Source organism: Salmo salar, chromosome ssa28 (assembly GCF_905237065.1).
Source record: "Salmo salar chromosome ssa28, Ssal_v3.1, whole genome shotgun sequence".
In the NCBI taxonomy this organism is placed as follows: domain Eukaryota; kingdom Metazoa; phylum Chordata; class Actinopteri; order Salmoniformes; family Salmonidae; genus Salmo; species Salmo salar.
In genome coordinates, this window is record NC_059469.1 from 6,464,957 (window position 1) to 6,484,336 (window position 19,380).

General features: G+C 41.3%; 1 protein-coding gene across 1 annotated transcript in view; it reads left to right on the plus strand.

Moving 5' to 3' along the window:
* Positions 1-558: 558 nt before the first annotated feature.
* LOC106589374 (1-phosphatidylinositol 4,5-bisphosphate phosphodiesterase epsilon-1) overlaps positions 559-19,380 on the plus strand; it is an 83,183-nt gene continuing 64,361 nt past the window's right edge. The window contains exons 1-2 of the mRNA XM_014179260.2: positions 559-881; positions 10,043-10,849. Of these exons, the coding sequence (XP_014034735.1) occupies positions 10,358-10,849 (492 nt within the window). The 5' untranslated portion in view covers positions 559-881; positions 10,043-10,357. The remainder of the gene's footprint in view (positions 882-10,042; positions 10,850-19,380) is intronic.

Genomic DNA, 19,380 nt, shown 5'->3' on the forward strand with positions numbered 1-19,380 from the left:
AGCCAACAAGAAACACAGCACTTATTTTAAGTGTTTCTAAAATTCCCCATGGGAAAATGAATGTTGGAAAAACGATGGGAACCATTTCTTCGTTTGTCCAGAAGGTTTTATGGGTATTAAGATACCTCCACTGTGGAGCTCTATAGAGTTATTTTTCTTCACCACACCAGAATGATGCACAACAGGCAATCTAACCAATATACAGACTCCCAATGCTAGCTTGCCTACTTAAACTGCGTACTACATACTATTTACAACGTACTGTTTAGTAAAAACGACTGCAATAAGCAACAAATATCAGCATACTAGGCTCATCCTATTGAGAATGCATAATCTAATGCAGAATTCCGTTGTTTCCCGCCAATCGTTCATTTTGGTACAGTTTGTCCCTTCAGCTGCTGTCATACACGTGGGTCTGGAAAGATAATTATCTTCCTCAATAGTGCGCTGCAAAATCCTATTAGTTGAAAATCCGAAATTAGTATGAAATCCTGGAATTGAAAGCATACAACATTTTCACATACTATAAAACGTCATTTTTTTTCGCATACCCAAAATGTCGACTATTTAAAACGCAAAGATAAGTATTTGGACAAAGCCACTGTCAAACTAATTGCCTCGTGAAACACTGTAGCCACAGACATTCCAATGTAGTGACAGTGCATTGAATTTGCATATTTTAACGAGCCAGCGGCTATTGTCCTACCTCCACCGCAGCAAATGGGCTACGTACTACCAACACAACAGCAGCAGGCCCTAATCAATGCTGCTAAGGGGTGGCATTTTCATCTCACTCGGCAACTTTCACGGGTTCGTGACTCGTCGTGGGGGATAAAAGTCAGAACTTTTTTTAATTGAATCGCCTTTGAGGACTGTTAACCGTGAGTTTCTACTACATTTGGCTACATTTTTGTTTAGTTATGCACATTTTCTGGGAGATGTAGCTAAAGTCTTGGCTAAATGTAGAGAAAGCAAGTTGGAGCGCACATGCATACACGTGCCTAGGCATGCTTCAAATGACTAGTGATTCCTTACTGCCTTTAACTTGATCGATTTTCATAATGTTTATGGGTACAGACTTATCAAGATGCTCTGCTCTTGTATGTCATCTTGGTGGTTATTTTAAGTTCATTCATTGAAATTAATTTGATAAATGAACCTCAGTCTGCACAGATGAGTTATCTAGGTCTAATTGGCTGATTTCATTACTGGCTCAGAAATGAATCATTTGCTCAGGACAGGGTGTCACAGCCAATGCTATCCATGTTTGAATTGACCTAGTCATCCAATCAAAGTTTATTGGTCCATATACAGTTTAGCAGATGTTATAGCAGGTGCATGAAACTGCCTATGTTACTTACTCCTAACAATTAAGTAAAATGTCTATGTATACAGTACCAGTCAAAAGTTTGGACACCTACTCATTCAAAAAAAATTGTACTATTTTCTACCTTGTATAATAATAGTGAAGACATCAAAACTATGAAATAACACATGGCATCATGTAGTAACCCAAAAAGTGTTAAACAAATCCCCAAAATATTTGAGATTCTACAAAGTAGCCACCCTTTGCCTTGATGACAGCTTTGCACACTCCTGGCATTCTCTCAACCAGCTTCACCTGGAATGCTTTCTGAACAGTCTTGAAGGAGTTCCCACATATGCTGATCACTTGTTGGCTGCTTTTCCTTCACTCTGCGGTCCAACTCATCCCCAACAATCTCAAATGGGTTGAGGTCGGGTGATTGTAGAGGCCTGGTCATCTGATGCAGCACTTCATCACTCTCCTTGGTCAAATAGCCCTTATACAGCCTGGAGGTGTGGTTTGGGTCATTGTCCCGTTGAAAAACAAATGATATTCCCACTAAGCGCAAACCAGATGGAATGGCGTATCGCTGCAGAATTCTGTGGTAGCCATGCTGGTTAAGTGTGCCTTGAATTCTAAATAAATCACTGACAGTGTCACCAGCAAAGCACCATCACGCCACCTCCTCCATGCTTCATGGTGGGAACCACACATGCAGAGATCATCTGTTCACTTACTCTGCATCACACGGTGGTTGGAACCAAAAATCTCTAATTTGGACTGATCCATTGGCGATTTTGGCATGTAAATTTGTGGTGGGGCAAACCCTCCCAAATTTGGGGATGCGTGCCAGCAAAGCCACTAAACAATACGTTAATTGCACTATAATGGTGACAAATGGTGCCCACAAACTTTTAGGGCCTATGTAAAGCTGTCCCAACAACAGCATCTTACCAGCATCTTACCAACAGCATCTTACCAACAGCATCTTACCAACCTGGCTATCAGCTGAGCCTTGTCTGGCAGTTAATTGAGCCTCATTTACTGCCTTTTTTTTTGCTGATATGGCTGACTTGCTTAACCTCTATGGGCTAGGTGGGACGCTTGCGTCCCACCTACTAAACAGCCAGTGTAATCCCGTGGCGCGTTATTCAAAACCTCAAAAATGCAAAAACTTAAATTTTTCAAACATATGACTATTTTACACCATTTTAAAGACAAGACTCTCGTTAATCTAACCACACTGTCCGATTTCAAAAAGGCTTTACAACGAAAGCAAAACATTAGATTATGTTAGGACAGCACCTAGACAAGAAAAACCACACAGCCATTTTCCAAGCAAGGAGAGACGTCACAAAAACCAGAAATGCAGCTACAATTAATCACTAACCTTTGATCTTCATCAGATGGCACTCATAGGACTTCATGTTACACAATACATGTATGTTTTGCTCGATAAAGTTCATATTTATATCCACAAACCCCATTTTACATTGGCGTGTAATGTTCAGAAATGTTTTGCCTCCCAAAACTTCCGGTGAATGAGCACATCAATTTACAGAAATACTCATCATAAACATTGATAAAATATACAACTGTCATTCAAAGAATTATAGATACACTTCTCCTTAATCTGTGTCAGATTTCAAAAAAGCTTTACAGCGAAAGCACACGTTGCAATAATCTGAGTACAGCGCTCAAACAACAAGCCATACAGATACCCGCCATGTTGGAGTCCACAAAATTCAGAAATAGCATTATAAATATTCACTTACCTTTGAAGATCTTCATCGGAATGCACTCCCAGGAATCCCAGTTCCACAATAAATGTTTGTTTTGTTTCGATAAAGTCCATATTTATGTCCAAATACCTCCTTTTTTCCGCGTGTTTAGTCCAGCATTCCAAATTCACTAAGCGCGTGAGTTTAGTCCAGACAAAGTCAAAATAGTTACATTACAGTTCGTAGAAACATGTCAAACGATGTATAGAATCAATCTTTAGGATGTTTTTATCATAAATATTCAATAATATTCCAACCGGACAATTCCATTGTCTTCATAAATGAAAAGGAACTCGGCTCATGCCTTATTTTGGGACACCTGATACAATCAACTCTTATTCTCTCCCCATTCACAGTAGAAGCACGAAACAAGGTTCTAAATACTGTTGACATCTAGTGGAAGCCTTAGGAAGTACAATATGACCCCATTTACACTGTATGTTGGATAGGGAATCACTTGAAAAACTACAAACCTCAGATTTCCACACTTCCTGGTTGGATTCTTTTCTCAGGTTTTTGCCTGCCATATGAGCTCTGTTATACTCAGACATCATTCAAACAGTTTTAGAAACTTCAGTGTTTTCTATCCAAATCTACTAATAATATGCATAACTTAGCTTCTGGGCCTGAGTAGCAGGCAGTTTACTACGGGCACGCTTTTCATCCGGACTTCAAAATACTGTCCCCTACCCCAAAGAAGTTAAGACATGGAGGTCAGTAAATGAGGAAAATTTCAAGAGCTTTGAGTTTCTTCAAGTGCGGTCTCAAAAACCATCAAGCGCTATGATGAAATTGGCTCTCATGAGGACCGCCACAGGAAAGGAAGACCCAGAGTTACCTCTGCTGCAGAGGGTAAGTTCATTAGATATAGCTGCACCTCAGATTGCAGCCCAAATAAATGCTTCACAGAGTTCAAGTAACAGACACATCTCAACATCAACTGTTCAGAGGAGACTGCGTGAATCAGACCTTCATGGTCGAATTACTGCAAAGAAACCACTACTAAAGAACACCAATAATAAGAAGAGACTTGTTTGGGCCAAGAAACACGAGCAATGGACATTAGACCGGTGGAAATCTGTCCTTTTTGTTTAACTTTTTTTTTTTGGTTACTACATGATTCTAGTGATGCACCGATATTACATTTATGGCCGATACCATATCCGATATTTTCCTTCACAAAAAAACGATACCAATAACCGATATTTAACCTCTTACATCTAGACGTTCCGCTAGCGGAACACCTGCTCCAATATCCAATGATGGGCGTGGCGCGAAATACAAACTCCTCTAAAATCCGAAAACTTCCATTTCTCAAACATATGACTATTTTACAGCATTTTAAAGACAAGACTCTCGTTAATCTAACCACACTGTCCGATTTCAAAAAGGCTTTACAGCGAAAGCAAAACATTAGATTATGTCAGCAGAGTACCCAGCCAGAAATAATCAGACACCCATTTTTCAAGCTAGCATATAATGTCACAAAAAACAAAACCACAGCTAAATGCAGCACTAACCTTTGATCTTCATCAGATGACAACCCTAGGACATTATGTTATACAATGCATGCATGTTTTGTTCAATCAAGTTCATATTTATATCAAAAACCAGCTTTTTTACATTAGCATGTGACGTTCAGAACTAGCATACCCCCGCAAACATCCGGTGAATTTACTAAATTACTCACGATAAACGTTCACAAAAAACCTAACAATTATTTTAAGAATTATAGATACAGAACTCCTCTATGCACTCGATATGTCCGATTTTTAAAATAGCTTTTCGGTGAAAGCACATTTTGCAATATTCTCAGTAGATAGCCCAGCCATTTAGACACCGACCAAGTTTAGCCCTGACCAAACTCCGATTTACTATTACAAAAGTTTGATTACCTTTGGTGTTCTTCGTCAGAATGCACTCCCAGGACTGCTACTTCAATAACAAATGTTGGTTTGGTTCAAAATAATCCATCGTTATATCCAAATAGCGGCGTTTTGTTCGTGCGTTCAAGACACTATCCGAAGTGTAAATAAGGGTCACAAGCATGGCGCAATTCGTGACAAAAGATTTCTAAATATTCCATTACCGTACTTCGAAGCATGTCAACCGCTGTTTAAAATCAATTTTTATGCCATTTTTCTCGTAAAAAAGCGATAATATTCCGACCGGGAATCAGCGTTTAGGTAAACAGACGAAAGAAAACAAAGCATGAGGTCGACTCGGGCACGAGCCTGAGTCTCACAGTACTGTGACCAGCCACTACCCAAACGCGCAACTTTTTTCAGCCAGAGCCTGCAAAGCCACGATTCAGCTTTTTGCCGCCTTCTGAGAGCCCATGGGAGCCGTAGGAAGTGTCACGTAACAGCAGAGATCCTCTGTAATGGATAGAGATAATCAAGAAATTGTCAGACAGGGCACTTCCTGCATGGAATCTTCTCAGGTTTTGGCCTGCCAAATTAGTTCTGTTATACTCACAGACACCATTCAAACAGTTTTAGAAACTTTGGAGTGTTTTCTATCCAAAGCTAATAATTATATGCATATTCTAGTTTCTGGGCAGGAGTAATAATCAGATTAAATCGGGTACGTTTTTTTATCCGGCTGTGAAAATACTGCCCCCTAGCCATAACAGGTTAACATTTTAGCGGCCTTTTAAGCATTCTAGTACAGTTAAATAGTTAGACCGCTGCGTCCATGTGTGTGTAAGGCACTGCATATCCGTGCAAGAGGTGTCACTACAGTTCCTGGTTCGAATCCAGGCTGTATTACATCTGGCTGTGATTGGGAGTCCCATAGGGTGGTGCACAATTGGTCCGGGCTTGGCCGGGGTAGACCGTCATTGTAAATAAGATTTTGTTCTTACCTGACTTGCTTAGTTAAATAAAGGTTTTCTTTGCATTTATGGATGTCCCCATTACCAGTAAAACATAATTAAAATCTATTTCTTTCACTGTTTTTGTTTTTCATTTGTTCAGTCGTTTTCATTCTCAACCAGGATTTCGTCCTACATGTCAAGCAGTGAAGTTTCAGCTCTGTCTGTCCGTGGCCTCTCTTCCTCGGATGGAACTGTCACTGTCCGTTTCCATCTTGTCCAGCTGTGTATGTAACATTTCACGTAAACCCTGTTTCTTGTCTGCATCGAAGTAGCAGTCCTTGTACACACCATCGAGCATGGTGACGACACAGTAAAGAGAGTGCCACAGAAGGCTGTGAATAAGCAATATGTCGGCAGTTTTCTAGCGCAGGCGTTTCAATGCCATGACAGAGGGTATTGCGTTTGCTGCAGACGCAGTTGATGAGCTTATTTCTCCAGTCAGTTGTTCGAATGGAGCTAGCTAGTGTGTTCATGTTTCAAACATGTTCTCAAATGCCATTGAAATGGCAGCAGCAGTATGACAACCAGGGCATTCATGAGCATACAATACGACTTTCCTCAGTACAAACTTTTTATTTATATTTATTTCACCTTTATTTAACTAGGTAGGCCAGTTGAGAACAAGTTCTCATTTACAACTGCAACCTGGCCAAGATGATGCAAAGCAGTGCGACACAAACAACAACAGAGTTAGACATGGAATAAACAAACGGTCAATAACACAATAGAGGAAACAAAGTCTATATACAGTGTGTGCAAATGAGGTAAGATAATCGAGGTAAGGCAATAAATAGGCCATAGTGGCAAAATAATTATAATTTAGAAATTAAACACTGGAGTGATAGATGTGCATAAGATGACTGTGCAAGTAGAGGTACTGGGGTGCAAAGGAGCAAAAAAATAAATAACAGTATGGGGATGAGGTAGTTGGATGGGCTATTTACAGGTGGGCTATGTGCAGTGATCTGTGAGCTGCTCTGACAGCTGGTGCTTAAGGTTAGTGAGGGAGATATGGGTCTCCAGCTTCAGTGATTTAAAAAAAATTTGCAATTCCTTCTAGTCATTGGCAGCAGAGAACTGGAAGGAAAGGTCGGCCAAAGGAGGAATTGGCTTTGGGAGTGACAGTGAAATATACCTGCTGGAACGCGTGCTATGGGTGGGTGCTGCTATGGTGACCAGTGAGCTGAGATAAGGCGGGGCTTTACCTAGCAAAGACTTATAGATGACCTGGAGCCAGTGGATTTGGCGACGAATATGAAGCGAGGGCCAGCCAACGAGAGCATACAGGTCGCAGTGGTGGGTAGTACATTTTGCTTTGGTGACAAAACAGATGGCACTGTGATAGACTGCATCCAGTTTGCTGAGTAGAGTGTTGGAGGCTATTTTGTAAATGACATCGCCGAAGTCGAGGATCAGTAGGATGGTCAGTTTTACGAGGGTATGTTTGGCAGCATGAGTGAAGGATGCTTTGTTGCGAAATAGGAAGCCGATTCTAGATTTAATTTTGGATTGGAGATGTTTGATGTGAGTCTGGAAGGAGAGTTTACAGTCTAACCAGACACCTAGGTATTTGTAGTTGTCCACATATTCTAAGTCAGAACCGTCCAGAGTTGTGATGCTGGACGGGCGGACAGGTGCTGGCAGCGATTGGTTGAAGAGCATGCATTTAGTTTTACTTGCATTTAAGAGCAGTTGGAGGCCACGGAAGGAGAGTTGTATGGCATTGATGCTCGTCTGGAGGTTAGTTAACACAGTGTCCGAAGAAGGGCCAGAAGTATACAGAATGTATACAAAATCCTCGACGACCCACTGTGCTGTCAGACTCGGCATGCTCATGGGGCTGATATCGCTGGTCCAAATGTCAGTCGTGATGCTGTTACTGTGTAACTCTGGTAGGGCAACCTCTGAAAAATAGCGCACTTGGTATTGTGTACCGGTGCTCAACCAGTCGGTGAATGCCAACATTACCACGACAGGGAACGGTTGATTGTCAAGGGCAATGAATTTCATTATCTTGGCTTTAATGGATTTCGCCTTTGAGTTGTCTCGCTGAAATGTTCTTACTATTTCAAATGACTGCTCGATCCACACAGCAGACATTGTGGGCTAGGTTAGGAATGCTGTGTTGCCCATGTAGCTCTAAATTTTATGTGGCGTTATTACGTCATGTACCTACGTTATATAGGTATGCACATCAGCTTTGTCATCGGTTTTGCACATCGGCGTTAAACTAGACATCTGGTTGATGTTGGCTTTTTTTAGCTAATATCTGCCAATACCGATATTGTGCATCCCTAAATGATTGCATATGTGGTATTTCATAGTTTTGATGTATTCACTTATTTTACAAAGTAGAAAATAAAAAAATAAATGAACACGAATGAGTAGGTGTCAACTTTTGACTGGTACTGTATATTGTCGAAGTTACTGTATAGTCAGTGCCTTTTACCGTGGAGAAAAAACAAACTGTCTTTTGTTAAAGGGGCAATCTGCAGTTGCTACATCCATTTTTAGCCTTATAAATTCATGAAATCCAGTGATTCTTGAAGAATTATAACCTTTACATGCTTCATGAGCTTAGTTTAGCTGTGAAACCCTATCAGAACCCAAAATATATTCTACTCATTCTACTCTGCCCCTTTTTTAATAAAGAGATTTAAACTAAAAACTAACACAGGCTCTGATCACATGGTACTTGTTTTCTGTCATGATTACAGCTGATGACCGCTTTTCATTAAAGGGCACAGACAGTCAGGCAGTCAACTGAATTCCATTGTATTAAGAATTGCTGCAACTTCCAAACTAATGGATTCCTCCATTGGCCTAAGTTCTTTTAATTTCTTGCAGAATTTGACATTTAGCCGTAAAAAGAGGCTGCTTGCTCTTCAGACACCTTGCTTTACTGTGTGTCTGTTGTGTGGGAAGTTGGCGGGTTACTAGGCCTTGACTACTAGATAAATTGACCCAGGATAAATGGACCCAATTCTCCTCCAACTTCTCTGAACTGGTCCTCCCTTGTGCAGGCCTTACTTTCCAATTACCCACGCCTTTTTTACAGCAGGATTTTCTGCTGCCATCCGCAGTAGTGGATGTGGACATCAGCTGTTTGTTCACCTGCACCTGCCCACAATGGCTGATAACCCACCCACAACTGCCCGACTATACAGTGAGCTCAAAGTATTGGGACAGTGACCATTTTTTGCCTCTGTACTCCAGCACTTTGGATTTGAAAGGATACAAGGACTCCAGCACTTTGGATTTGAAAGGATACAAGGACTGAAGTTAAGGTGCAGCTTTAATTTGAGAGTATTTTCATCCATATGGGGTGACCCGTTTATAATTATTTTTACCTAGTCCTCCAATATTAGGGGACCAAAAGTTTTGGGACAAATTCACTTGTGTATTAAAGTAGTCAAGTGTAGTATTTTGGTCCCATATTCCAAGCACACACTGATTTCATCAAGCTTGTGACTTTACAAACTTGGATGCATTTTACTGTTTGTTTTGGTTGCGTTTCCGATTTATTTTGTGCCTAATAGAAATGGTAAATAATGTATTAGATCATTTTGGCGATTGGCATTTAGACAATTTGGCGCACAAAAAGTTAGGCCCTAAAGCTTAGGCTTACGCACTAATACCAGATAGCCTAAAAATAATGAAAGGAAAATGTAGCCTATAGATTGCCAAGAATAATGTGTTTCTGCATTTTTTTTTTAATGTATTTTGTCTTTATTCAATCCGACCGCCACCCACCCGTCTTCATCCATACAATATTTCATGACCCTAAACCAGATGTAAACGGGGGGACTGGTTATGAGTCAACCTGCGCTTCAGCAGTGGACGTTGTCTCTCCCCCCCCACCTTTGTCCATTGGTGTTAATGTGAAACACAAATGACAAAACCCAAATAGTGTATGCAGACACAACAGAACTAGGTTGTGATAACTGACATTCTAACAGCATGATGACAGCCTGTACAAAGTTCAAGCATCAAAGAAACTTGGCTTATGTTACAGTATGTGATTGTGTCTGTTCTGGTGCTAATCTGTGTTTCCCTTTTGTCTTCTGCTTTTCTCAGATCCAGAAAGCAGGAATGGCTGTTGGACTCGGTAGGAGCGAGCCAAAGCGTCAGTGACTGCCTTGTCACACATCCCACTCTGAAGAAGGGATATGCAAAATCTCAACACCGGACAGTTCTCTCAGGAAATTCCTCATTTTGCCAAGGGTCACCTGTTCTCCGGGCTGGTTTGTACAGCTGGAAAAGCGTATATTTTCACTTCTGTCCGGAGGAGTATGACTGGCTGTGTATGTTCCTGATAAAGACCATCCCTATCCTCCACCTTTAAATAGTCTGTGATCTGAAGCTCAGTGCCAGAAAGGGAGAGCTGGGACAATGAGCATCACTATGGCATCTGAGGACATAGAAGCTGCTGTGGGTCGTGGGACAGTGCTGGAGTCTGCCTTGTCAGCTGAGACCAGAAATAACCATGTCACTTCAGACTGCAGCATGTCGTGGAGTCAAAGCAAAGCACGCCCACATTCTCACCAGCCAGAAGTTAGCAACCAGGGCAGCAGAGGCTGCTGCTCACCCCTCCCTCTGTATCTGAAGTTATCTTATGACTGCGGGCAGGGGATGTTTTTGGATGCAGGATGCAAATGCTGGGATTCCTCTAACCCTGAACATGCTAGTGCCGTAGACCAGCTCAGCGCCACGTCTCTGGGGGAGCGGGGGATGGGAGGGTTGGGTTATAGGGCCTGGGAGGCTGGTTGCAGAAGGACCTGGCACCCCATCGTATCAGTTAGAGGGCACGGCGCGGAGACTCTGGCCGTCAGCCTGCGGGTTTGCAGGGGGCTGCTCGGCTACCCCGGGGTCAGACTCTCTGAGGTAAGCACGTTTCTTCTTCACCCCCAGGCTACAGGTTTCATGGAAGAACCCTCTGTTATCAGAGCTTTGTGCAGCTGCAGTGGTTTTCTGCTATGAAAGTATTGGTTTAGCTCCCACTCACACAAAATCTACTCCCTCAAATAGTGTTACAATCTTGATACATTCTGCAAATATTTTTGTAGTGTGCAGTATTTTGCTCTATATTAGGCATCAGCAATTCAATCCCTCCCAACTAAAACAAATCATTTGTACACAGAAAAAACTATGTTTTTAGTAGTTTATTCTCTGTTTGATTTAAATGTTCCAACTTGTTATACTCTGCAGGAAGAGTAAGCCGAACCACAGTCACACTGTCTTTTTGTCCACCGCAGTCCGCAGCAGTGGAAGTCTTTTGGGGGGCCAGTTAGTTCTGATCCCAATATTACTGAGAGCCTAAGCTACCATTCTATTGAAGTTATAGCCGTGGAAATCAGTAATATCCACAGAGCGAGAGAGGCCCGGTTACGTGTTAAGGTTAATTTCCTATGGACCACATGCTAAATGTGATGTGAGGACTTCTTGCGATGCTGAGAGGACCTGTCACCGAGCCTTTAGATGAAGACGGCCGTAGAAAGTGCAGTTATCTGGCTTCCAACCTCCCTTGTCAAATTAACCACTGCCATGGATGTTTAACGGGCTCCACTGTGTGTGCATATACTTACTGCCACAACCGAGCGAACATCTGTGTTGAGAGAGTCTGTGGCAACTACCCACGCTAGTGGTTAGAAATGCAGGGTTTTTATGGCTCCTTTGTGGTGCAATATGGGTAGCATTTATCTAAGGCTCGCATCTTTGCAAATAATGAGGCCATTTTTAAAGGGTAATCATCACAGCGCCTGTCAATACGATCTGCACTATTCCTATGGTATTTATTTATTTGTACTTTTTACCCCTTTTTCTCCCTAATTTCGTGATATCCAATTGGTAGTTAGTCTTGTGCCATCGCTGCAGCTTCCCTATGGACTCGAGGTCGAGAGCAATGCGTCCTATGAAACACGACCCTGTCAAGCCGCGTTGCTTCTTGACACAATGCTCGCTTAAACCGGAAGCCAGCCGCACCAATGTGTTGGCGGAAACACCGTCCAACTGGCGACCAAGTCAGCTTGCAGGCGCCCGGCCCGCCACAAGGAGTCGCTAGCCCGTGATGGGACAAAAAAATCCCGGCCAGCCAAACCCTCCCCTTATCCGGACGACGCTGGGCCAATTCTGCTCCGCCTCATAGGTCTCCTGGTCACAGCCGGCTGTGACGCAGCCTGGGATCTACCCCGGGGCTGTAGTGACGCCTCAAGCACTGCGATGCAATGCCTTAGACCACTGCGCTACTCGGGAGGCTGACCATGAATGTGTTTACCTGCAAAACACACTCCCAGCTCACATACACCCAGGATCAAAAATCTTCAGGGCGATTCAGAAACACTCCTCGGCCCCTGGGCTGGTGTGGTTACACGTGGTCTGCCGTTGTGAGGCCGGTTGTACGTACTGCCATATTCTGTAAAACGACATTGGCGGCGGCTTATTGAGAAATTAGCATTCATTTCTCTAGCAACAGCTTTGGTGGAATTTCCTGCAGTCAACATGCCAATTGCACGCTCCCTCAACTTGAGACATCTGTGGCATTTCGTTCTGTGCCACATCTGTACAGTGGCCTTTTTTTGTCCCCAGAACAAAGTGCACCTGTGTAATGATCATGCTGTTTAATCAGCTTCTTGATATGTCACACCCGTCGGATGGATTATCTTGGCAATGGAGACATGTTCACTAACAGGGATGTAAACGCAGGTGTGCACAAAATTTGAGAAGCTTTTTGTGCTTATGGAACATTTCTCGGAATCTTTTATTTCAGCTCATGAAACATGAACAACACTTTATATGTTGCATTTATATTTTTGTTCAGTATAGATGGCACACGGCTGTTAAATTTATAGTACAGTACCTTGCGAAAGTATTCGGCCCCCTTGAACTTTTCGACCTTTTGCCACATTTCAGGCTTCAAACATAAAGATATAAAACTGTAATTTTTTGTGAAGAATCAACAAGTGGGACACAATCATGAAGTGGAATGAAATTTATTGGATATTTCAAACTTTTTTAACAAATAAAAAACTGAAAAATTGGGCGTGCAAAATTATTCAGCCCCCTTAAGTAAATACTTTGTAGCGCCACCTTTTGCTGCGATTACAGCTGTAAGTCGCTTGGGGTATGTCTCTATCAGTTTTGCACATCGAGAGACTGACATTTTTGCCCATTCCTCCTTGCAAAACAGCTCGAGGTCAGTGAGGTTGGATGGAGAGCGTTTGTGAACAGCAGTTTTCAGTTCTTTCCACAGATTCTCGATTGGATTCAGGTCTGGACTTTGACTTGGCCATTCTAACACCTGGATATGTTTATTTGTGAACCATTGTAGATTTTGCTTTGTTTTGGATCATTGTCTTGTTGGAAGACAAATCTCCGTCCCAGTCTCAGGTCTTTTGCAGACTCCATCAGGTTTTCTTCCAGAATGGTCCTGTATTTGGCTCCAACCATCTTCCCTGCCCCTGCTGAAGAAAAGCAGGCCCAAACCATGATGCTGCCACCACCATGTTTGACAGTGGGGATGGTGTGTTCAGGGTGATGGGCTGTGTTGCTTTTACGCCAAACATAACGTTTTGCATTGTTGCCAAAAAGTTTGATTTTGGTTTCATCTGACCAGAGCACCTTCCTCCACATGTTTGGTGTGTCTCCCAGGTGGCTAGTGGCAAACTTTAAACGACACTTTTTATGGATATCTTTAAGAAATGGCTTTCTTCTTGCCACTCTTCCATAAAGGCCAGATTTGTGCAGTATACGACTGATTGTTGTCCTATGGACAGAGTCTCCCACCTCAGCTGTAGATCTCTGCAGTTCATCCAGAGTGATCATGGGCCTCTTGGCTGCATCTCTGATCAGTCTTCTCCTTGTATGAGCTGAAAGTTTAGAGGGACGGCCGGGTCTTCGTAGATTTGCAGTGGTCTGATACTCCTTCCATTTCAATATTATCGCTTGCACAGTGCTCCTTGGGATGTTTAAAGCTTGGGAAATCTTTTTGTATCCAAATCCAGCTTTAAACTTCTCCACAACAGTATCTCGGACCTGCCTGGTGTGTTCCTTGTTCTTCATGATGCTCTCTGCGCTTTAAACGGACCTCTGAGACTATCACAGAGCAGGTGCATTTATACGGAGACTTGATTACACACAGGTGGATTCTATTTATCATTAGTAATTTAGGTCAACATTGTATCATTCAGAGATCCTCACTGAACTTCTGGAGAGAGTTTGCTGCACTGAAAGTAAAGGGGCTGAATAATTTTGCACGGACAAATTTTCAGTTTTTTATTTGTTAAAAAACTTTGAAATATCCAATAAATTTCGTTCCACTTCATAATTGTGTCCCACTTGTTGTTGATTCTTCACAAAAAAATACAGTTTTATATCTTTGTTTGAAGCCTGAAATGTGGCAAAAGGTCAAAGTTCAAGGGGGCCGAATACTTTCGCAAGGCACTGTATGTGAATAAAATGATAGGCTTTGCAGTTTTACCTTGTATTGAGTGGGATTTCTGACAGGATCTGACTAATATAGTGATGACGTTATTGAAATCTGAACCTTAACGCATCAAGTTAACTACACGCACAATTCTCATTATTTGGGGTCTTTTTCAGTCTTGGCTTGGCTGAACTCCCCCTTAACTACAGGAACCCAGTCTGCAGTTTGATTCACAAAAACAACAGTCCTGACTAACCTTCATGGCCGTACCACTTCCTGCCTGTTGGGTGTCATGAGAGCAGAATGACAGGATTCACTGATAAGGACACTCACTAGCACACCACTGTCACTTGCGAGAGAGAGACTCTATGGCCTTACTTATAAGAAAAGTATGAAAAAACTGGGATAGGAGTCGGTAGTATCGGCGCTGATCAGTTATGTAGCTGGCAGCTGCTAGCTAGTAGCTTCCTGTTTCCATGAACCTAATCCTTGAATACAAAATCTTAGGAGGCTCTGCTGTTTGACAAACTCTGATTAGGTCAAGCGTAATAGATACCAGGAAATTTAGAAGCACATACACACAGTAAAGTCCAATAGGACTCCTCTGTAATTAGCTTTCGTTACAGGGAGTCCTCAGGGACCATCACTAGGCTACAGCTGATTTGTACAGGCAGGTGGTAGAGCCGTTCTCCATTCTCTACCTGCTCCATAGCAGTACGTTGTGCTATTCCAGTGGAATGTGACGAGGCGGCGTGTTTTTGTCCCAGTTGGGTGACGCAGTTTAGGCAGAGATTAGGGCAGTGTAACACTTCAGTTTGTCCGGATGCTCTTCTACACACAAAAAAAGGGTGAGTAGTGAACACGTCACTATTTGAGGAATCTCCCGTTTCTCTAGGATGGCCTGAGGCTTTGTTTTGAGGAAGGACCTTCAGCTAGTCTATCCGTAAGACAGTCTATCCGCTAGTCTATCCGTTATCTATTGATTGAGTCAATGATGCCCTGTAGTGTGACTGTTTTTAAAACGATTTTGATGTTACTGTGATCATGCAATCCTCATTCTGCCAGTCATTCTGTTCCTAAATATGCAAGATAAATTATCAGAGGAATATGGTTTGTTAAACTACTGCCTAAGGGTGTGTATCCTCCACCCTGGTCAGTGTTTCTTTAGTCATTACATACCTCATGAACTGGAGCCTCGCATTCGCTCGTCACTCACATGTTACCACAATGACACAGTGCATTATTTACCATTAGTTTCTACTGGGCAGAACATAATCTGAAACGCAGCCAAAACAAATGTATCCAACAAGTTTGTGGAGTCACAATCTTGATGTGCAAGGAAAATGGGACCACATTCTAAACTTTTGACTAAATGTAATACACTAAGTAAATTTGTCTAAATGCTTATGACCCCTTCAAATGGGAGTACTAGATACATAAAGTGCTTTAATTTCCAAACGGTATAACAGATACAGCTGTCTTGAGAACATATTCACACCCCTTGACATTTTCCACATTTTGTTGTTAAAATTGATCAAATTGAGATTTTGGCCCTGGCCTACACACCATACCCCATAATGTCAAAGCAGAATTATATTTTTCGGAATGTTTATGAATTACTAAAAAAATGAAAAGCTGAAATGTCTTGTCAGTAAGTACTCAAGCCCTTTTGTTATGGCAAGCCTAAATAAGTTCAGGAGTAAAAATATGCTTAACAAGTCACATAAGTTGCAATAATAGTGTTTAACCTGATGTTTGAATGACTACCTCATCTCTTTACCCCACACATAGTTACTTGTAAGGTCCCTCAGTCGAGCAGTGAATTTCAAACATATTCAACCACAAACACCAGGCAGGGCACCTATTGGTATATGGGTTAAAAAAAAAGCAGACATTGAATGTCCCTTTTGAGCATGGTGAAGTTATTAATTACACTTTAGATGGTGTATCAATACACCCATTCACTACAAAGATGGGCTTCCTTCCGAACTCGGTTACTGGAGAGGAAGGAAACCGCCCAGGGATTTCACCATAAGGCCAATAAAACAGTTAGAGTTTAGTGGTTGTGATGGGTTAACACCTGAGGATGGATCAACAACAGTTGACTCCACAATACTAACCTAATTTACAGAGTGAAAAGAAACCTGTACAAAATTTTAAATATTCCAAAACATGCATCCTGTTTACAACAAAGCACTGTAGTAATGCAAAAAAAATGTGGCAAATCTCATTAACTTTGGCAGCGATTTACAGCTGTTAAAGGTGATTCTAACATGTATTAACTCAAGCGGTTGAATACTTATCTAATCAAGACATGAGTTATTTTTCATGAATTGTTTACAAATATAATTCTTCTTTCACTTTGACAGAGTACTTTGTGTAGATTGTTGTCAAACAAGGACAAATCAATTTTAAACCCACTTTGAGAAACAACAAAATGTGGAAAAAGTCAAAGGGTGTGAATATTTTCTGAAAGCACTGTAACAATCACCCTCTAGTACAATATGTTGGGTTTTTACTGGAGACATTTTACAAGTCATTTGATTTAGTAAATAGAATTTAGTACCTAATTGAATTGATGGTTGTTTACAAGAGCACAGGCTGTGGAAACTGAGTTCTCAGTAAGCCAGCAGCATGGCTGCTATTGGGTGCCATCTAGTGACCACAGGCAGTATTTTTGGACGACTTCTCAAGTTTTGCTGGCATTTGAAAACTTAGATTGTGAAAGGACTGGCCCCAAGGCAGATTTCTTTGTCATTATGGAATTGGAATATCCAGTTAAGTATCAGCAATTTCCTGTCCTTCCTTTACTTGGATAAACGTGGTTTTGTGTGTATGAACAGTGAACACTGTTAGGGTGAGGCTACATTTCATTTGACAAAGTTTTGATCAAAGGCATTGATGTGTAAGCAAGTCCTTTGTTCACTTGGGTGCTTACAAAGCATGGAATGGATGAGTTTTCCCAATTGAGTTAAGTGGATGGACTAATTGTCTGTGTTTAGGTAAATGTCTTCACCTCCTGCCACACAGCTACTGATGATAGAGGTTGTAAGACAAAAACACAAGTGAAAAACATGAAAATATGTTCATTTGGGGGCAAATGGAGCAAAGACAAAATGCTGCCGTTGTAAAGCTAATTTCCTGCAATTCTAAACATTTCTGAATATATAATTTGAACAGAAGCTGAAACGTGATGGCTTATGGTGGACATTGTGTGACATTCTGTGTTGCAGTGTGAACAAAGTGTCAAAGCGTTTCAACAGAAAGAAAGCTGACATTTTTAAGGGTATTTTCTAAAGGTTTCTCATGCCAAATGTGGGCATAGCTGGCTAATGACCAGGATCAAGTGGTCCGACGTCCCAGGGTGGCATGTTCATCAGCTTCCCACAGTCTCGGGACATTAGTGGGCAGCCATATTGCATGGGCAGAGAGATGATTGGCCCCCACACAGTTATTATCAGAGACTTGCTTTAATCTGACTAATTAGACCTACCAAGTAGGTTACTAAATCAACATAGAATGTTCACACTAATCATTAACTTTGTGCCAAATTTTTGTAGGAGAAATTGCTCTTTGCTAAGAAGCTATTTTTGATTCTGTTACATTTTAATTGAAAACAATCAATTGTTAGACAGAAATGATTTGATATTGAGAAATGGCTGCATTGGGCCTGTAAGTCGCCTCGCTCCCGCTCACACTCAAGCTCACGCACTCACAACATGCACACACACACGCCAATTAAGCCTGATCATGTTCAAACTTGTACAGTTGTGTTGGTAGGGGCAGTGGTGTAAAGTACTTAAGTAAAGATAATTTAAGTACTACTTAAGTAGTTTTTTGGGGTGTCCTTACTATTTATATTTTTGACTACTTTTACTTCACTACATTCCTAAAGAAAATAATATACCTTTTTTTTTACTCCATTTTCCCTGACACCCAGAAGTACTTGTTACATTTTGAATGCTTAGCAGGACAGAAAATTGTTAAATTCACATACTTATCAAGAGAACATCCCTGGTCATCCCTACTGCCTCTGATCTGGCGGATTCACTAAACACATGCTTTGTTTGTAAATTATGTCTGTTTGTAAGTGTTGGAGTGTGCCCCTGGCTATCCGTAAAAAAATAAATGCAAAAAAATAAATGAACATTGTGCTGTCTGGTTTGCTTAATATAAGGATTTTTTTTAATTATTCATAGTTTTGATACTTAAGTATATTTTAGCAATTACATTTACTTTTGATACTTAAGTATATTTAAAACCAAATACATTTAGACTTTTACTCAAGTAGTATTTTACTGGGTGACTTTTACTTGAGTCATTTTCTATTAAATTATCTTTACTTTTACTCAAGTATGACAATTGGGTACTTTTTCCATCACTGGGTAGCGGAGGGTCTGCCCCTGGATTCGTTAACAGCTACTTGTGAAATTCAACAGGGGATTATGATCTATCCTAGAGGATAAGAGCAGTGCAGGTTTTTTTATGTTCATAGTTTCCAAGAGACGAAGCGGTACATTTTTCTGGATCTTTCCCTGAGCTTTTTACATAGCCTAGTTACCTAGTTCTGTTTTAATAAGAACATCACTCCTTTATCTGGAAAGGTATTCTGCCTCTTTTTTTGTATTTTACTTAGCTATATTTTTATCTGTTTTCAAGCATAGGTTTACAGTACAGTAATTTATCATAGTGAGTGGAGACAGCATTAGCGGCATTTTTTTTTTTTTACTGGCCACCCGTGGGAATCAAACCCACAACCCTAGCATGGTGTGTGCAACACCAGGGTTGTGGGTTCGATTCCCACGGGGGCCAGTACAAAATTAAAAAAATAATAATAATAATAAGAAGAAAAATGTATGCATTCACTACTGTAAGTCGCTCTGGATAAGAGCGTCTGCTAAATGACAAAAAAAAAAAATCATCATTATTATTGTCTACCCATTCCCCAAATACCTTCAGTCAGTGTGTGTGTGATCTCCGACAGTAGCGGGGT